The sequence below is a fragment of the Heliangelus exortis genome, chromosome 7, assembly GCF_036169615.1.
Source record: "Heliangelus exortis chromosome 7, bHelExo1.hap1, whole genome shotgun sequence".
NCBI lineage: Eukaryota > Metazoa > Chordata > Aves > Apodiformes > Trochilidae > Heliangelus > Heliangelus exortis.
The window spans coordinates 21,860,713-21,874,407 of NC_092428.1; the positions used below are offsets into that span (position 1 = coordinate 21,860,713).

Consider the following 13,695-nt stretch of genomic DNA (forward strand, 5'->3'; position numbering starts at 1 on the left):
TCCTAGCAGACGCAACTAAGAGTTAATGGAGGACACACGGATTCTCATTTCCTATGCAGCATCCAAGAAAACGCAGAAAATGACTATAATACAGTATAATCGAGCGTTTCACTAAATCGCACCACACAGAAGTTCTTTTGGCACAGACTGCGTTTGTCCTAGATAACCTTTATGAGAAAGTTGATGCACCGAGACCAAACGAATTTTCAAATTTAGCCCGAATCCTTAGCTTTGTTCCGGGGAAGGTGGGAAGAGCCAGCCACCGAACATCAATCAGGGCACTAGCCCCCTCCTCTGCTTAAAAACAAATCACTCAGTTACGGCAAGACGGTACCATGGCTACACCCAGGAGCCGGGAAAGCGTTTGACTGCGTCTGCATGTTCGCGGTGTGCCCTCCGCTCATTCCCGGGGGAGCTGGCGGCGGCTCTTGCAAGAGCCGGGCGCTGGGACAGAGGGAGCATCCTTTCGGAGCCCGCTCTCATCTGTTTCAAGGGAGACGACTGTGTGGAAAGCCAAACTCTCACACCGGCAGAGCCACGACCCACCCCCCAGCTCCGGAGCACCGGTCTCTCCACCGCTCCTTCTAGGAGCCGCAGCTGCCTGTGTGTGGGGGGGCGAGGCAGTGGGTCATCAATCGTCCCTTTCGCTCCCAAGTACCTTCCGCAGACCAGCGGGAAGGGGAAAGGCAGCTCTGTATCTTTCCTAAAAACCTCAGCGCAATCCAGTCACCTCAAATGGCTGCTCCTGCCTCACCGTCCATCACACCAGAGGGGAACTTGCCGGAGGGGGGGGGGGAGATGAGGGCGCAAGCAGCGAGGGGTAAAAGAAGCGCAAACTTAGGAGCTCTCCGGCCCCTCTCACGGCAACCACCGCACGGGAACCCCACGGTTCCCCCCGACCTCGCCGGCGCTCTGCAAACCCCGGGTTGTGGCAGAGCGGGCGGTGCGGACCCCCCGAGGGCGCGGGACGGCTTGGCTGTACTTACGGATTTTGGGGGTGGTGCTGGCCTCCGGCGTGGTGGTGGTTGACTCCTGAAAGGGAGACAAGGTCCAGGACGGCGCCGAGTCGTGGACGTAGATCTTGTAGGAGGAGGTAGCGTGTGCCGCAGTGGGCCAGGCGGGCAGCGGCGGAGTGCTGGGGGCGGCGGGTGGCGGCCGGGCGCCGCGGCCGGGGGTGCCGGGGGGGCCGCTGGCAGGCGACGCCGTGTGGGGCACGGCGGGGTGCCGAGCCGCGGTGGGCCGCGGGCCGCTCCGCGCCGGTCCGCGGGTGCCGGGGGGCCGCGGGGGGGCCCGGCTCATGGTGGTGAGGCGGGGGCTGACGCGGCTGGGCGGCCGCGGCGTGGAGGCGGCGGTGGTCTCCGCGCTGCGGGGGGGGGCGGTGGGCTTGGAAAGGAAGAAGGGGTCCTGCCCCACGCCCTTGGCGTCCATCAGCTCGGTGGGGACGTACTCCTTGACGGAGCCCACCACGATCCACTTGAGCAGCATGAGGCTGAGCCCCAGCCCGATGAAGCCGATGAAGAGGGGCACCACGCACAGCCACGTCTGCTGCCGGTTCCAGACGATGCAGTCGCTGCAGCGCAGCTCCCGCGGCGGCCCGGCGGCCCCATCCCCGCCCGGGCCCCCCGCCGCTGCCGCTGCTGCCGCCTCCGCCGCCCCGGGCGCCGCGGCGCCGGCAGCCCCCTCGCTCATCCTAGGGGCCGTCCGCAGCGCCGCCGCGGCCCCGGGGCATCAGAGCTCCGCGGCTGCGGGCAGCATGCGGCGGAGGGGAGCGGAGCGGAGGGGAGCAAGGCGGAGGGGGAGCGCGGCGGAGCGGGCGGCGGGAGCGCCCCGCTCAGTCACGCCGCCGGCACGGCATGCCCCGCACCGCGCAGCCTCCCGCGGCCGCGGAGTCAGCGGGACGGCCGCGCCATCCACCGGGCGCCCGCCTCCTGCGCTGCCCGCTTCAGCCGCTTCGCTCTCCTTCTTCTCCCTCCGCTCTCAGGTTTTTATTTTCTTTCTTTTATTTTTTTTTCCGGGTAATAAGTCGCAAGCAGCAGCCTCCTCGATTTTTTTTTTTTTTTGATTTTTTTTTTTTTTATCCCAAGCGTGCAGCTCCGGCGGCGGGTAGGCACATTCCTTCACATTCACGCTCCTCGCGTCTCTTTTTTCCTCTCCCCCCGGGGCTGGGGATCTTGTCTTTCTTTCCTTCCTTCCTTGCTTTCCTCCGCTCCCTCCCCCGCCCGCTCGGCTCCTGCCTATGCCCGGCCGCGGCGCAGCAGCATCCCCCGGCTGCTCCGCGGGGAGGCGGCGGCGCGACGCAGCGCACCCGCCACTCCGCGGCCCCGCGGCCAACCCGCGACCGGCGCCGGGCCAGGGAGGCCGATCCGCGGGCGGGGCCCCGGGGCAGGAGGCACGGCTCCGCAGGGCTCCGCGCAGCTCCTTCTTGCCCGCTCTAACTCCGGTCCGGCATCAAAACTCCGGAGAGGGTTCCCGAATGAGGGGGGGAAAAAAAAAAAAAATTGAAAAAAAAATCCACACACAAAAATTACGATGAAACCCTGGAGGGAGAACGGCAATGACCCAGTCGGCAAAAAAAAATATAAGGATCCGGTAAATATATAGGCACGCAGAAGGCAGCTCCTGCCAAGCTTGCAGCTTCTGTTCAATTGTGTATTCCTCTCGCAGCGCAGGGGAGGCAAGGCTAGCGCGCAGAAAGTGAGGCGCCTCCCACCAAAGCCTAATGGTTTCTTAATGCGCACAAGATAAATAAATGATCCAGGCAAAGCCCTCGGGAGGGTGTATGCCACGGCAAGCAAAGCCTAGGAAAGGAGGGAAAGGAAAGAAAAAAAAAAATCAGGGGGGAAGAAACAGGTTGAACCCATCCTATGGTAGCATCCCACAGGCTGCTGTTGTGTGTCAAAGACGTGTGTGGAGGGAGCAGCGAGGGTGTGCGTGTGCGTGAGGGAGGTGGAGACACCTTCAGAGAGGATTCCCAGCGAAAGACCAGGGCTGAAGACTGGAAGATGTTGTCCGACGCTGATGCTATCTTATAACTAACAAATAGCAGCGTTTTGTTGTTGCTGTTGCTAAAAGGGATTCCCTAAAAGAAGACAAACCCACCAGAAAGCTGCAACAACAGGAGAGCCCGTTCCATGCACCGGGGGAAGGGAGGGAGGGGGCAACCGACAGTGCAGACAGTGAGGTTGCAGCTTTGAGGACCTTGCCAGACACGTTTTGGTACTGAAACTACTCCAGGTTTTTTATCTGCTCCAGAGCTGAACTCCCAAGTTCATGGTGCTTTTCCATTCATTTGCTGGACAAAACATTTAAACAGTTAGGGTGCTCACTGAAAGGTTAACAGCAGGGTACCATAGGGTGGGTTTATTGCCATTTTCAAAATATTAGAAAATCATAAAATCACTGAATGGTTTTGGTTGGAAGGGGCCTTAAAGATCATCTAGTTCCAAGGTCCCTGCACAGGCAGGGACACCTCCCACTAGTTGAGGTTACTCAAAGTCTCATCCAACCTGGCCTTGAACACTTCCAGGGAGGCAGCATCCACAGCCTCCCTGGGAAACTCTTCCAGTGCCTCACCATCCTCACATTAAAGAATTTCTTCTTGAAGTCTGACCTAAATCTACCCCTCCTCCAGCATAAAGCCATTACCTGTTGTCCTATCACTATACACCCTTGTAGAAAGTTCCTCTCCAAAATGGTCTATAAAATTATGTATGTACAGATGTTCTAACCCTTTCCTCTGAACTTGGTGTCACTGCCTGATTTTGACACACGAATAATTTCCTTATGAGGAAAGTAAGGTATTTTAAAGTATATTGACATTTATACACAATTACTGAGCAGAAAAGTTGGAGACAAACTGTGAAATAAATTTGTTCTGTGTATATACACAGACAAATAGAGAAAATAATTAATGTTAATAGCATTTATAATATATCAAAATTACATTAACTAGACATCTAGAGAATTGTCACTTCAAGCAATCCAACTGGAGGTTGGCAGCTTCTTTAACATGGGTCTGTCATAACAGCTATGTGGAAAATCTGGAAGTGGCTTATCGGGTAAAAGTACTGTAGGAAATTTGGCACTGGAAAACATGAATATATGAGTTTCTAATCCTTCAGTGAAGAAGCTAAAGGATGAGGAGAAAGCATTCAGAAACAACCACATGAACATTGCCCAGTACACAAACAGGTGCCCAGAAAGCAAGCAAATGGAGAAGATGGGGAATTCTTGGGAATCTAGGGAGTTTTTGTCACTGATTTTATGGAATCCAGGATTTCTTATGGAAATGTAGAGCCAGAGACTGCCTGTCCTCCACTGTTTTCATCTTCTCTGCAAACTATGAATGCCTTTGTTCTGCTTTGGGCTTTGTATTGCCTCTACAAACATCCTTCAGCTCTTGCTTCTTCTGCAACCATATTGCTGCTCACTAAGCTCAATGTGAATCATTCTTTGTGTTCATCCTCCAAACAATTTGTACGTGCATCTTGGGAGAACAGAACACAGCAAATATGTTTTATAACCCTCAGAAGACAGAGAGCTTTTAGTTTTCTCTTGACTATGTCCTGAAGTCTTTCAGTGTTTCATCTGTCTCAACTGCACTTCTTCTTCCCAACTAAGATTTTCAGGCTATCTGCAGCTTAACTTTGTAATGGTTCTAATGGAAGACATCAGGATGTGATGCCATTAAGATGACTCAAGGGTAGCTGTAGCCATTTCATTGTTTAATATTGAAAGACTTCATGTATTATGAGTAAAGATTTTCAGGCTTCTTTTTTTACAATTTCCCATTCTTACCATCGTGGGTTGACAAACTATTCTTGAAATTGATGGTGGGATGTTTTCAATGTGCCTTACTTAAGTGAGCTACTTAAAAACACATATTCCCCTGATAAGTTCACAAAGGTCTTGCTACTATCCTCTTTGAAGGAAGTTCTTTAGACTAAAAATATGAAATGGCACGGATCTTGATATAGGAAGTTCAAAGCAGCTTTCCCTTAACCCAACAGTAAGTGCAAATGTATTTCGAATAGGTTAACCCTCAGTTAAAAATAAAAATAAATGCCATATACCTAGACAGTCACCTGAGTGCAGGCCATGTCTGGAAACCTCTTCCCGTAATAATTTAGTCATGAGTTAAAACGTTACAATGTGTACAAAAACAGTCTCTGAGTGCTTCCAGACTATTTCTCTGTCCTCACACATTAATATTCAAATCTTAATCAGTTTCTCAAATCAGCCCACTCTTGTTAAACTGAATCTGTTCAGTGCATTAATTCTAATTTACGTAGGTATTTGGTAAATTTCACTTGCATTTCTTCCTACTCATTCTGTATCACAGTGCAACACTTTTACTTTTTCTGGAAATATTCTCATCATGTTCAGGAAACAATGTATAATTTATTTTTCTCCAGTTACTTTTTTTCATCACATGCAATGAAACCCTTAGTATCTCCTTGAGGACATCTGTGACTGGGATGGGATAAAGTTATTTATCTATCGTGGAGTCAGAGGTGGCATTTTCTGAAGGACTGGTGTGACAGGCACAGGACAGATACACTGCTTATTCATGCTTTTTTTTTTTTTTTTTTTTTTTGGCACAGGGGAGTTACGAGTTGGCTCTGTAGTAGGTCCTGTTATGCGGGCTCTTCCTGTCTGGGTTCAGCAGAACCACGTAGGGCCACACAGCAGCTTCAAATAGTGAATTGTAATAAATGGGTTTAAGGAGGTAGATCTGTTTTAACTGTTACCACAGAATCAGTTTTAGAAACCTCAGTGTAACTGTCTTTAGAATAGCCAACAAAAAAAAAACAAATTCAAAGCTGGAAAAAAGACACTTTTGGAGCTATGCCCGTTTCAGCACCAAAACAATATGCATGTGAAATGCCTGTATTCCAATCCCACATGCACACACAGTTAGAAGCTTTTCTTTTCTCCCCATCTTTACTAAATATAAGGAAAAAAAAATAATTTTTAATTCATGTAAATATTACCTGGAGATTCAAGCAACAAACCTGCTTTGCTTTATGGTGCAATCAGCTGCTGTATAGCATAAACAGACTCAAAATTCCACCAGCACCCACCTCACTTGCTGTGTACTGACAGTTGGGTCACTGGATGTGTCAAAAAAACCCCAGAATTTCACAAACAAAGGGTGATTCTTCCAGGCTCTGTTCCAGCCACTTTAGCCAGGTACTTATCAAGTACAATCCAGGTGGCTCAGTTGTGCCTGGAGGGATCACCCAGCACTGACCTATCCTTTCACAGAACACAGGTAACCTGATTTGTCCTCAACAACTCACATGGCCTCAGTTTTTCAAATCATGTGTAACCTGTTTGTAAATGCCAGGGCTGCCACTAAATATTCAGAATTACATTAGAATGTACACCAATGAATAGATACAATTCAAATATTTATCTTTGCTGGTTCAGAATGAATAATTGGAATACATCATGATATCACAAAAAAAAAAAAAAAAAAAAAAAAAAAAAAAAAAAAAAAAAAAAAAAATCCCACACCCCAAATCCTGCAAAACATCTTGCAATAAGGAAATATTGGTAAACTGAATACTTTCTTTGGAATAATTCATTGCTAAATAACAGAAATCCTAAGAACTTGATTCATTTTTATCAAGCCAAATTCTCAATATTCTTCTGCTTCAGCTGTCTGGATATTCTAAGGATCTCAGTGGGAAAAGTGTTTAGCAAGAGCAAAATCAAAGCAATTTTTTAATTCCAATTTTAGTGGTATTGGACCAGTCCCATAAGAACATAATAATGATTTCAGACTGAGAAATACAGTGACCAGGCTTAACAACGCCCTTGAGACATACTGAAGCCACTGCAACATAATAGAAATGCATCTATTATTCCTTAAGCCTTTGTAGCCCTTGAGATTTTTATCAGAAACATAAATTTAACATGCCAGAAGAAGAAATATTTGAAAGCAATATGGAAAACGCCATCAGAAGGGTTCACTCCAAAGCAAGATGAAGTCAGCAGGAATCTTTCACTATAATGCAGTCTATCCTGGACTAAACCCTAAACCAAAATCCAAATCTTTCCAAGATTTAGGACAAAAGGATTACAACAGTGAGAAAGGCTATGAAGCAGCCAGCAACAGGCAAGAAAGTTAAAATTATTTACTATTATGAGTCACTTCTAATTTTTTTCTTGAAAACGTGCACATTTTCTGCCCCAATTAATACACTCAATTAATCAGGCAGAAAGGTAACATATACTATTTCAGACCTTGGCATCATGGGCTGCCCAGGGAGGTGGTGGATTCTCCATCCCTGGAGGTTTTTAAGAAGACTGGATGTGGCACTCAGTGCCATGGGCTGGGAACCACAGGGGTAGTGGATTAAGGGTTGGACTTGATGATCTCAGTGGTCCTTTCAAACCCGTGTGATTCTGTGTGATCTTTTCAGAATTTTCTCCTGTCCCATGTAACAGAACAGAACCCTGCTCCTAGGTGTTGCTCACTGTGGATATTATCACATAGCACAGTCTTAGGAACATTTTGGAGGTGTTTGCACTTTTACTCGTCTGTTGCTAGGAACAATGAATAAAGATTTACCTTTAGTTCTGCTGGCCATTGTAGAAGAGGTCTTTGTGGAGATTTGACAAATAAACTTGATTCTGCAGTGACTTCCATGTGCTACCAAAGGGCAATGAGGCTAAAGTAATATGTTCTTAAAATGTACCTGAGAGAGAAGCAGGTGCTTGTCTGGGTCCTCCTCTCCCCAGCAGCCCCCAGGAGGGGAGGGATGTGTGCCACCAGCCTCCAGGTGATGGGGACTCCAGCAATGGCCCTGGTCAGAGGTGCCAACCTTGGAACTCCTCCACTCATGGGTCTGAAGCATCCAACATACTCTGAGTTTCCCCTGGAAATTAGCCCAAAATTACAGAGTTATTGTAAAATTCAAGAAGAGTGTGAGGCATCCAGATACTGAATTAGTTTCACCTATTTCAGTTTCAGAGATACATGAATGTTCTTTAAAATGCTAAACCTGCAAGGGTAGCAACACAGTGCAAACAGTTCACCTCCAGATGACTTCAAATTAAGCCTTAAATCATTGCCTTCTCTAAAACCTACAACTGCATCCTAATACTGGTTTGCTTGGGATTTTTTCGTCTTGATTCCTTTTGACAGTAAATAAAATTACCTTCTGTCACAGTCTTTGGATAAATAGTACATTCATCCTAGCTGTTACATCTTAAAGGTGAGATTTTTTATTTAAACAAATGACAGTTATTTTGTAAAGGTATTACAATGACTTAAAAAAAAAAAAAAAAAAAAAAAAGCATAGCTACAGAAGTGCCAGAAATCTATATTTGAGGGAATAATAAAACGGTGATGGAAAAAGTAGAACCTAAAATAAATTTGATGGTCTCCCAAAGTCCAAAGTTGATAGGAGGAGAGATAGATTAAAACTTCCTCACCAGTCCCAGCAATTAAATTACACCCAGAAGAAATGGCTTATCTGCCAAGAATGACCAAGTAAACAATGAATCAACTCAAATAGTCCTGCTGATTCTAACACCTAGAAAAAGAGTGACCAAAAATACTGATATGAGCAATTAGCTTAATTTTGTGTAGATCCTAGAGGAAATAACTTGGAATTATTATTTTTTTTAGCATTAGTGCTCACCCAGGAATTTGTTTTTCCTAGAATCACATAGGGCAATTGCCTGGGAGAATTATATGAAAAATATTGAGAGCTATTAATATGATTTTGGATGTCAGATATTTGGATGTTTATGACTCCTACTACTTAGGAGGTTCAGCAGCTTAGCAGGTATCTCTTTAAAGATGCCCTGAACGTCCAGAAAAGCAACAAGTAGAACAAGCAAAGGGAAGCAGCTTCCTTATCCTTCCACAGAACAGAAAAGGAACTAATTCTATCAAACTTCATGGAAATGGTTTTGTGGCATTCGCCCTTAGAATTATATCTGAATGACCCTTTGAAGTAGAAAAAGCCCACAGGAACTCATCATTCTCATAGCTTAATCAGGAAGAAAAGCTGGATCTTTCATCTTTAAAGCTTTGAGACACCCATGAAATCATTCATATTTTCCAAGCACTTCACTTATTGGTGGACTTCAACTATGTAGAAAAAGCACCTTTTTTTTTTTTTTTTTTTCCTCAACACAGGAGTCAGAAAAAAATGTTTCTTGGCACCCCTATGTAAATATGAGGCACCTTTCTATACCTAGCCTAAAACACCATGAGCAGCTATGAAAAATAAAGCAGATGAGAATCTTGGTTTTGTTACTGTTGTGTAATTCAGTCTCACTGCAAATAGACATGAGGGAGGGACAATAAGAAGTAAAACAATGCCTAGAGCAAGACAGCTGCTGAATAAATATTTAAAAGAGAACAAGAGATAGAATACTAATTATTAAATACCTGCCTGATAATTTTATATACAGAATCCATTGTATTAGATGCTGTGATTGAAATCAGGGGGGAAAAATGTACTCTAAAAATTTTAAGATTTTGATAGCAATAGAATTACCAACAATTAGCACAACTCTCAACCCCAGAGCTTTAAAATCAATTTACTTAAAAAAAAAAATAGGATTCAGCCTTAAGCTAGTTAAGTACCAATGTACAAGTCTATGTTTCCACTTATTAACACTAGGTATTAATATTTATTTGTTCATTGGAAAACTTGAGATGAATTAGTTAATCTAAAATCCCAGGTTAGTAATTTTGAATCAAAATGCTGTATTTCTTTGTGTTTACTATGAATACACCAATCTACAGCCCTCATCATGATACTTTTTCATTACAGCTCAATAACTGGGGATACTATTTAATAAACAGTATTAAACCAATAACAATCTACCTTACATACTCTGATGTGCTGATAATATTAAGCATGATAAAGACATGTAAAGTTCATTGAGTTGGCTCTTGTGATGGGTTTTTTTGTGGGGTTTTGGGGTTTTTTTTGTGGTTTGGTTTTGGGGGTTTTTGTGTTTTGTTGTTTTGTGGGGTTTTTTGTTTCTTTCTTTCTTTTTTACCAGAGCAGCTGAGGTAGTTGGTTAAAGAAAACAAGTTTTTAGTCACACAAGGCTTGCTTTATTTTAAACTCTTCCTTTCCTTACAAAATTACATTTGTGCTGCTATTCATTTTTCTACAGCCTTCCACATTTGCCTTCATCTCTTTTGGGAAAGTGAATCATATTTTAAGGAGGAACCTCTTCAGTCAATCTGTCTATAATCAGGGGATCAAGCTCAGCAAAATGGTAAATCCATACCCAGAACTCAGAGGCCAGGAATGAAAACTTCAAAATTTGTTGCTGTAGCTCCCTCATCATCCAAAACTGTGGCCAGGGAATTAGTGTGTCCCCAAGTTCTCTGCAGAAGCTCCACCTTCTGTATTTCTAGAATCTGGTACAAAATAACAACATCGACAACGAAGCAAAATATTGTTCAAACCTAGGTGTTATTTTCAATGTTTCTTTGGATATCTTAGATAAAACACCAGTGTCAAAACTGCTGCAGATCATCTGCTTCCATGAAAATCACCTGTCAATTGCATTAATTCTGTATAAATCTAATTTTCAAAAATCCATGTGCCTGAATGTAAAGCTTAACCACATTTCTACAATTTGAAAAGTGAAGAGGTACTGTTATCCCTGAGTTTTTCCCCTACATACTGCATTCTTGGATATACTTGGAGGCAGAACCAGATGTCTGATCAGAAGGCAGGGGCATGATTGGGCTGATAAATCCCAATCAAGTTTTTGGCATGAAGAGAAGGTGAGCACAATGCACAGCAAAAATTTACCTTAGATCATGGAGGTGATGCCGTGAATGCAGAAGCAGCTGCACTGCAGATGTTGTTGCCCTCCCCTCTGAAGGCAGGGAAAGATGAGCTTGTGGATTTCATTACTTTTGCCCTCTTAAGGATATGTCCTATGTTCAGCTGTTCTAAATTGAGTCCTCAATGTCAGCTTTTACTTCTCAGCCCTGCTGTGTAACAGGCCAAGCTGTACTGGCACCTCTGAGAAACTTTCCACTTGCAGCTTCTGACAAACAAAGTTTTAAATGAAAACTGCCCCTAAAATATTAATATACAGCATATAATTTCAAAAGTCTACATAGGCATGTATACAAAGAACAAAAAATCTATAATTTTCAGCTTTAGAAAACCTATTGCAACTCAAAAACATTGAAATATCCTAGGTGTGGTCAGTCTATCCTTTAGAGTCACTATATTCATTCACTGGTTTTGCACAAACTGCCCTTAAATACTGAGCTGCCTTTCTCTTTTAAAATGAGGAAGCTTTTAATGATTAAGCATCCTTTTGATAAAGCAGTGATAGAATTTTAATTACTTCCCCAGTAATGGTCACACTATTAATCCTTAGGAGGTAATGTACAGAAGTGTGTCTTGCCTCTGCTCCTTGCTTCATCTCCTACTTGTTCATCCTAAAAGCTACTTTTGATTGAGATAGAAAAAAATCAAGCAGGGAAATGTGTACATATAGCTAATAATGTACACACGTCTGATTTCCTCCAAGACACTTTGCTTACATGTGCAAGATAAAAATAAATGCTAAGATGAAACACACTTTTCATCTTAAGACCCTATTTCCTATCGCATAAAACTTTCTAAAAATATGTTGCTTTTGAGATATATATTTGCAATTTCAACACTAGCAACGCCAGCCACAGTGGGAACTTTGAAGGAAATGTTAAGTTCAATCAATCCAATCATTAAAGTTATGCAAATAGAAAACCACGTTCCTTCTTTTTCAACTTTGCCACATTTTAGTTGAAATTGTAAGATTCAAGAGATGAGGGTGGCATATAGGAGTCAAAAATTTGACAACATCATAGGGCAAAATCTTGTCCCAGCTGTGGTCAATAGCAGAGCTTTTCTGTGTATCAAGAGGAACATGATTTTATTTACAGTCTTCACAGAGCAACTGAGAACTGACTCAAGTTCAGAGTGAACCTGTTGAGATCACTTGTCTGTAGGAACAGGCAGCAACTTCCAAGCTTGTAGCTTGTGTGCTACAGGCTCAGAAGTTCTGAAGCAAAATGCACTAAAGTACAAGAGCAGTAGTAAGAGAGACTTGTGCTGCACGTTGGATGAGGTCACTGTTATTACATTTTGACTGTATTTACTGTCTTTGCAGAAAGGAAACAACCCAAATGTCCCACTCTTTGTCCCGAGACCATGGCAGCACCGCAGAGTCCTCTGAGAGGCAAAGTTTCTCTGAGGCTGGTCCTGCTTGCTGTTTATAAGCTATCATTTTCTAGCCATTTCAAATATGTGAAGAGTAAGTTGTACAAACAGTGAGGAAACACACTTCCTCCTGCTTTGTTCAGTAAATTCACCAGAAGATGTTCCCCCTAAAGCCAGCAGATCTGCTCCCTGCTTACCCAGAGTATTTATTTGAGTGGTGCCCTGAGGATCTCTTTCCATGCAACAATCTGTACCTTTTTTGATGAGAAATTATTTATGTCATTAAAGCCAGTAAGACAAGGAGAATCACCATTTAATATATTTTTTTCATGTCATCTTTCTTATTACAATAAAATTTTTAGTTGCCAGTCACCCTTGAAAGGGAGTCATGCAACAGTGGCTGCCTTTGCTACTGCCTCTTCTTTAATTTAAAAAAACTGACACAAACAAGTGAAAAAACAAAACCAAACAAACTTTTTAACTAATTCTAAACAGAAAAAATGCAAATAACTTATTTTTTAAAACAACTGTTAAAAAAAAAAAAAGGATTACCTATGGCAGTGCAGTAATTTAGAGTCAGATGTTTCATGCTGAGTCTGTTACATCTTTCTTATTAATATCAAATACTCTATATTCTTATTTTCAAACTTCTATGAAGTTGCAATTTAGTCAAGCAAATCAGGTAAACCAGAGTTACTGTAAGAGCCTATTGCTGACATTCCTACACAATCTGAATTATCTCTTAGCTCACAAGTGCCCATGCCCACTACTTTTGGAAAATAAGAGGCTTAGAATGCTCAGTTTTAAATGTAAAGTCCTCAACTCTCTGAGAACCTTGAGAACCATGAAAAAGATAAATCTATGGACAAGGTAGGTGAAAATCAAACCCAGAAAGAAAGCCAGGGAAAAAAAAAAAGCTTTCTTCTGAAGCTATGATGGTCAATTTTTATATTCAAATAATATATAATATGCTGGGATAGAGGGTTTGCGATTTTTATTCTTATTTGGTTTTTTTCCAAGTTCAGAATCACCAGCCAAGAAAATTACTCTAATTGCTATGCTTTGCACACAAATAGTGATTACAGTTTAGTGGATTGTTCAGACACAACCCCACACAACTGAGAGTGGTGAGTGATGCCTGCACCACACCAGTTTTCCCAATACAGATAAATCAAGTTAAGGTCTCTCAGAAACCTCAATATTTGTGACCAAAAATGTATAGGTGTCAAGCCTGCCAGACACCAGTTACATGATCCCTGATTTAGAACTATTAAATAATCAGGAAAAAGCAGTTGCAATGTAGGATGGCATTAAAAAGCAACAGCAGCAAAATCAATTTCAATTAGTTCCCAAAGAACAAATACATAGAGACCAAAAATATTTCTCCAATTTACTAATATAGCTTATTTTTTACTTGGTTAGTTTTATGAAATTCATAAAAGGAATAGTGAATGACTAGAAAGGTGCACATGAAAGCACTCAAATA

The 13,695-nt window shown here is 43.1% G+C and overlaps 1 protein-coding gene and 1 long non-coding RNA gene across 2 annotated transcripts in view; both read right to left on the reverse strand.

Moving 5' to 3' along the window:
* The window catches only part of NRG3 (neuregulin 3), a 341,086-nt gene extending 338,242 nt beyond the window's left edge, over positions 1-2,844 (reverse strand). The window contains exon 1 of the mRNA XM_071749296.1: positions 987-2,844. Within this exon, the coding sequence (XP_071605397.1) occupies positions 987-1,689 (703 nt within the window). The 5' untranslated portion in view covers positions 1,690-2,844. The remainder of the gene's footprint in view (positions 1-986) is intronic.
* A 4,889-nt stretch (positions 2,845-7,733) lies between these two features.
* LOC139798051 (uncharacterized) overlaps positions 7,734-13,695 on the reverse strand; it is a 120,516-nt gene continuing 114,554 nt past the window's right edge. The window contains exon 3 of the long non-coding RNA XR_011726686.1: positions 7,734-7,886. This is a non-coding gene — a long non-coding RNA (uncharacterized lncRNA). The remainder of the gene's footprint in view (positions 7,887-13,695) is intronic.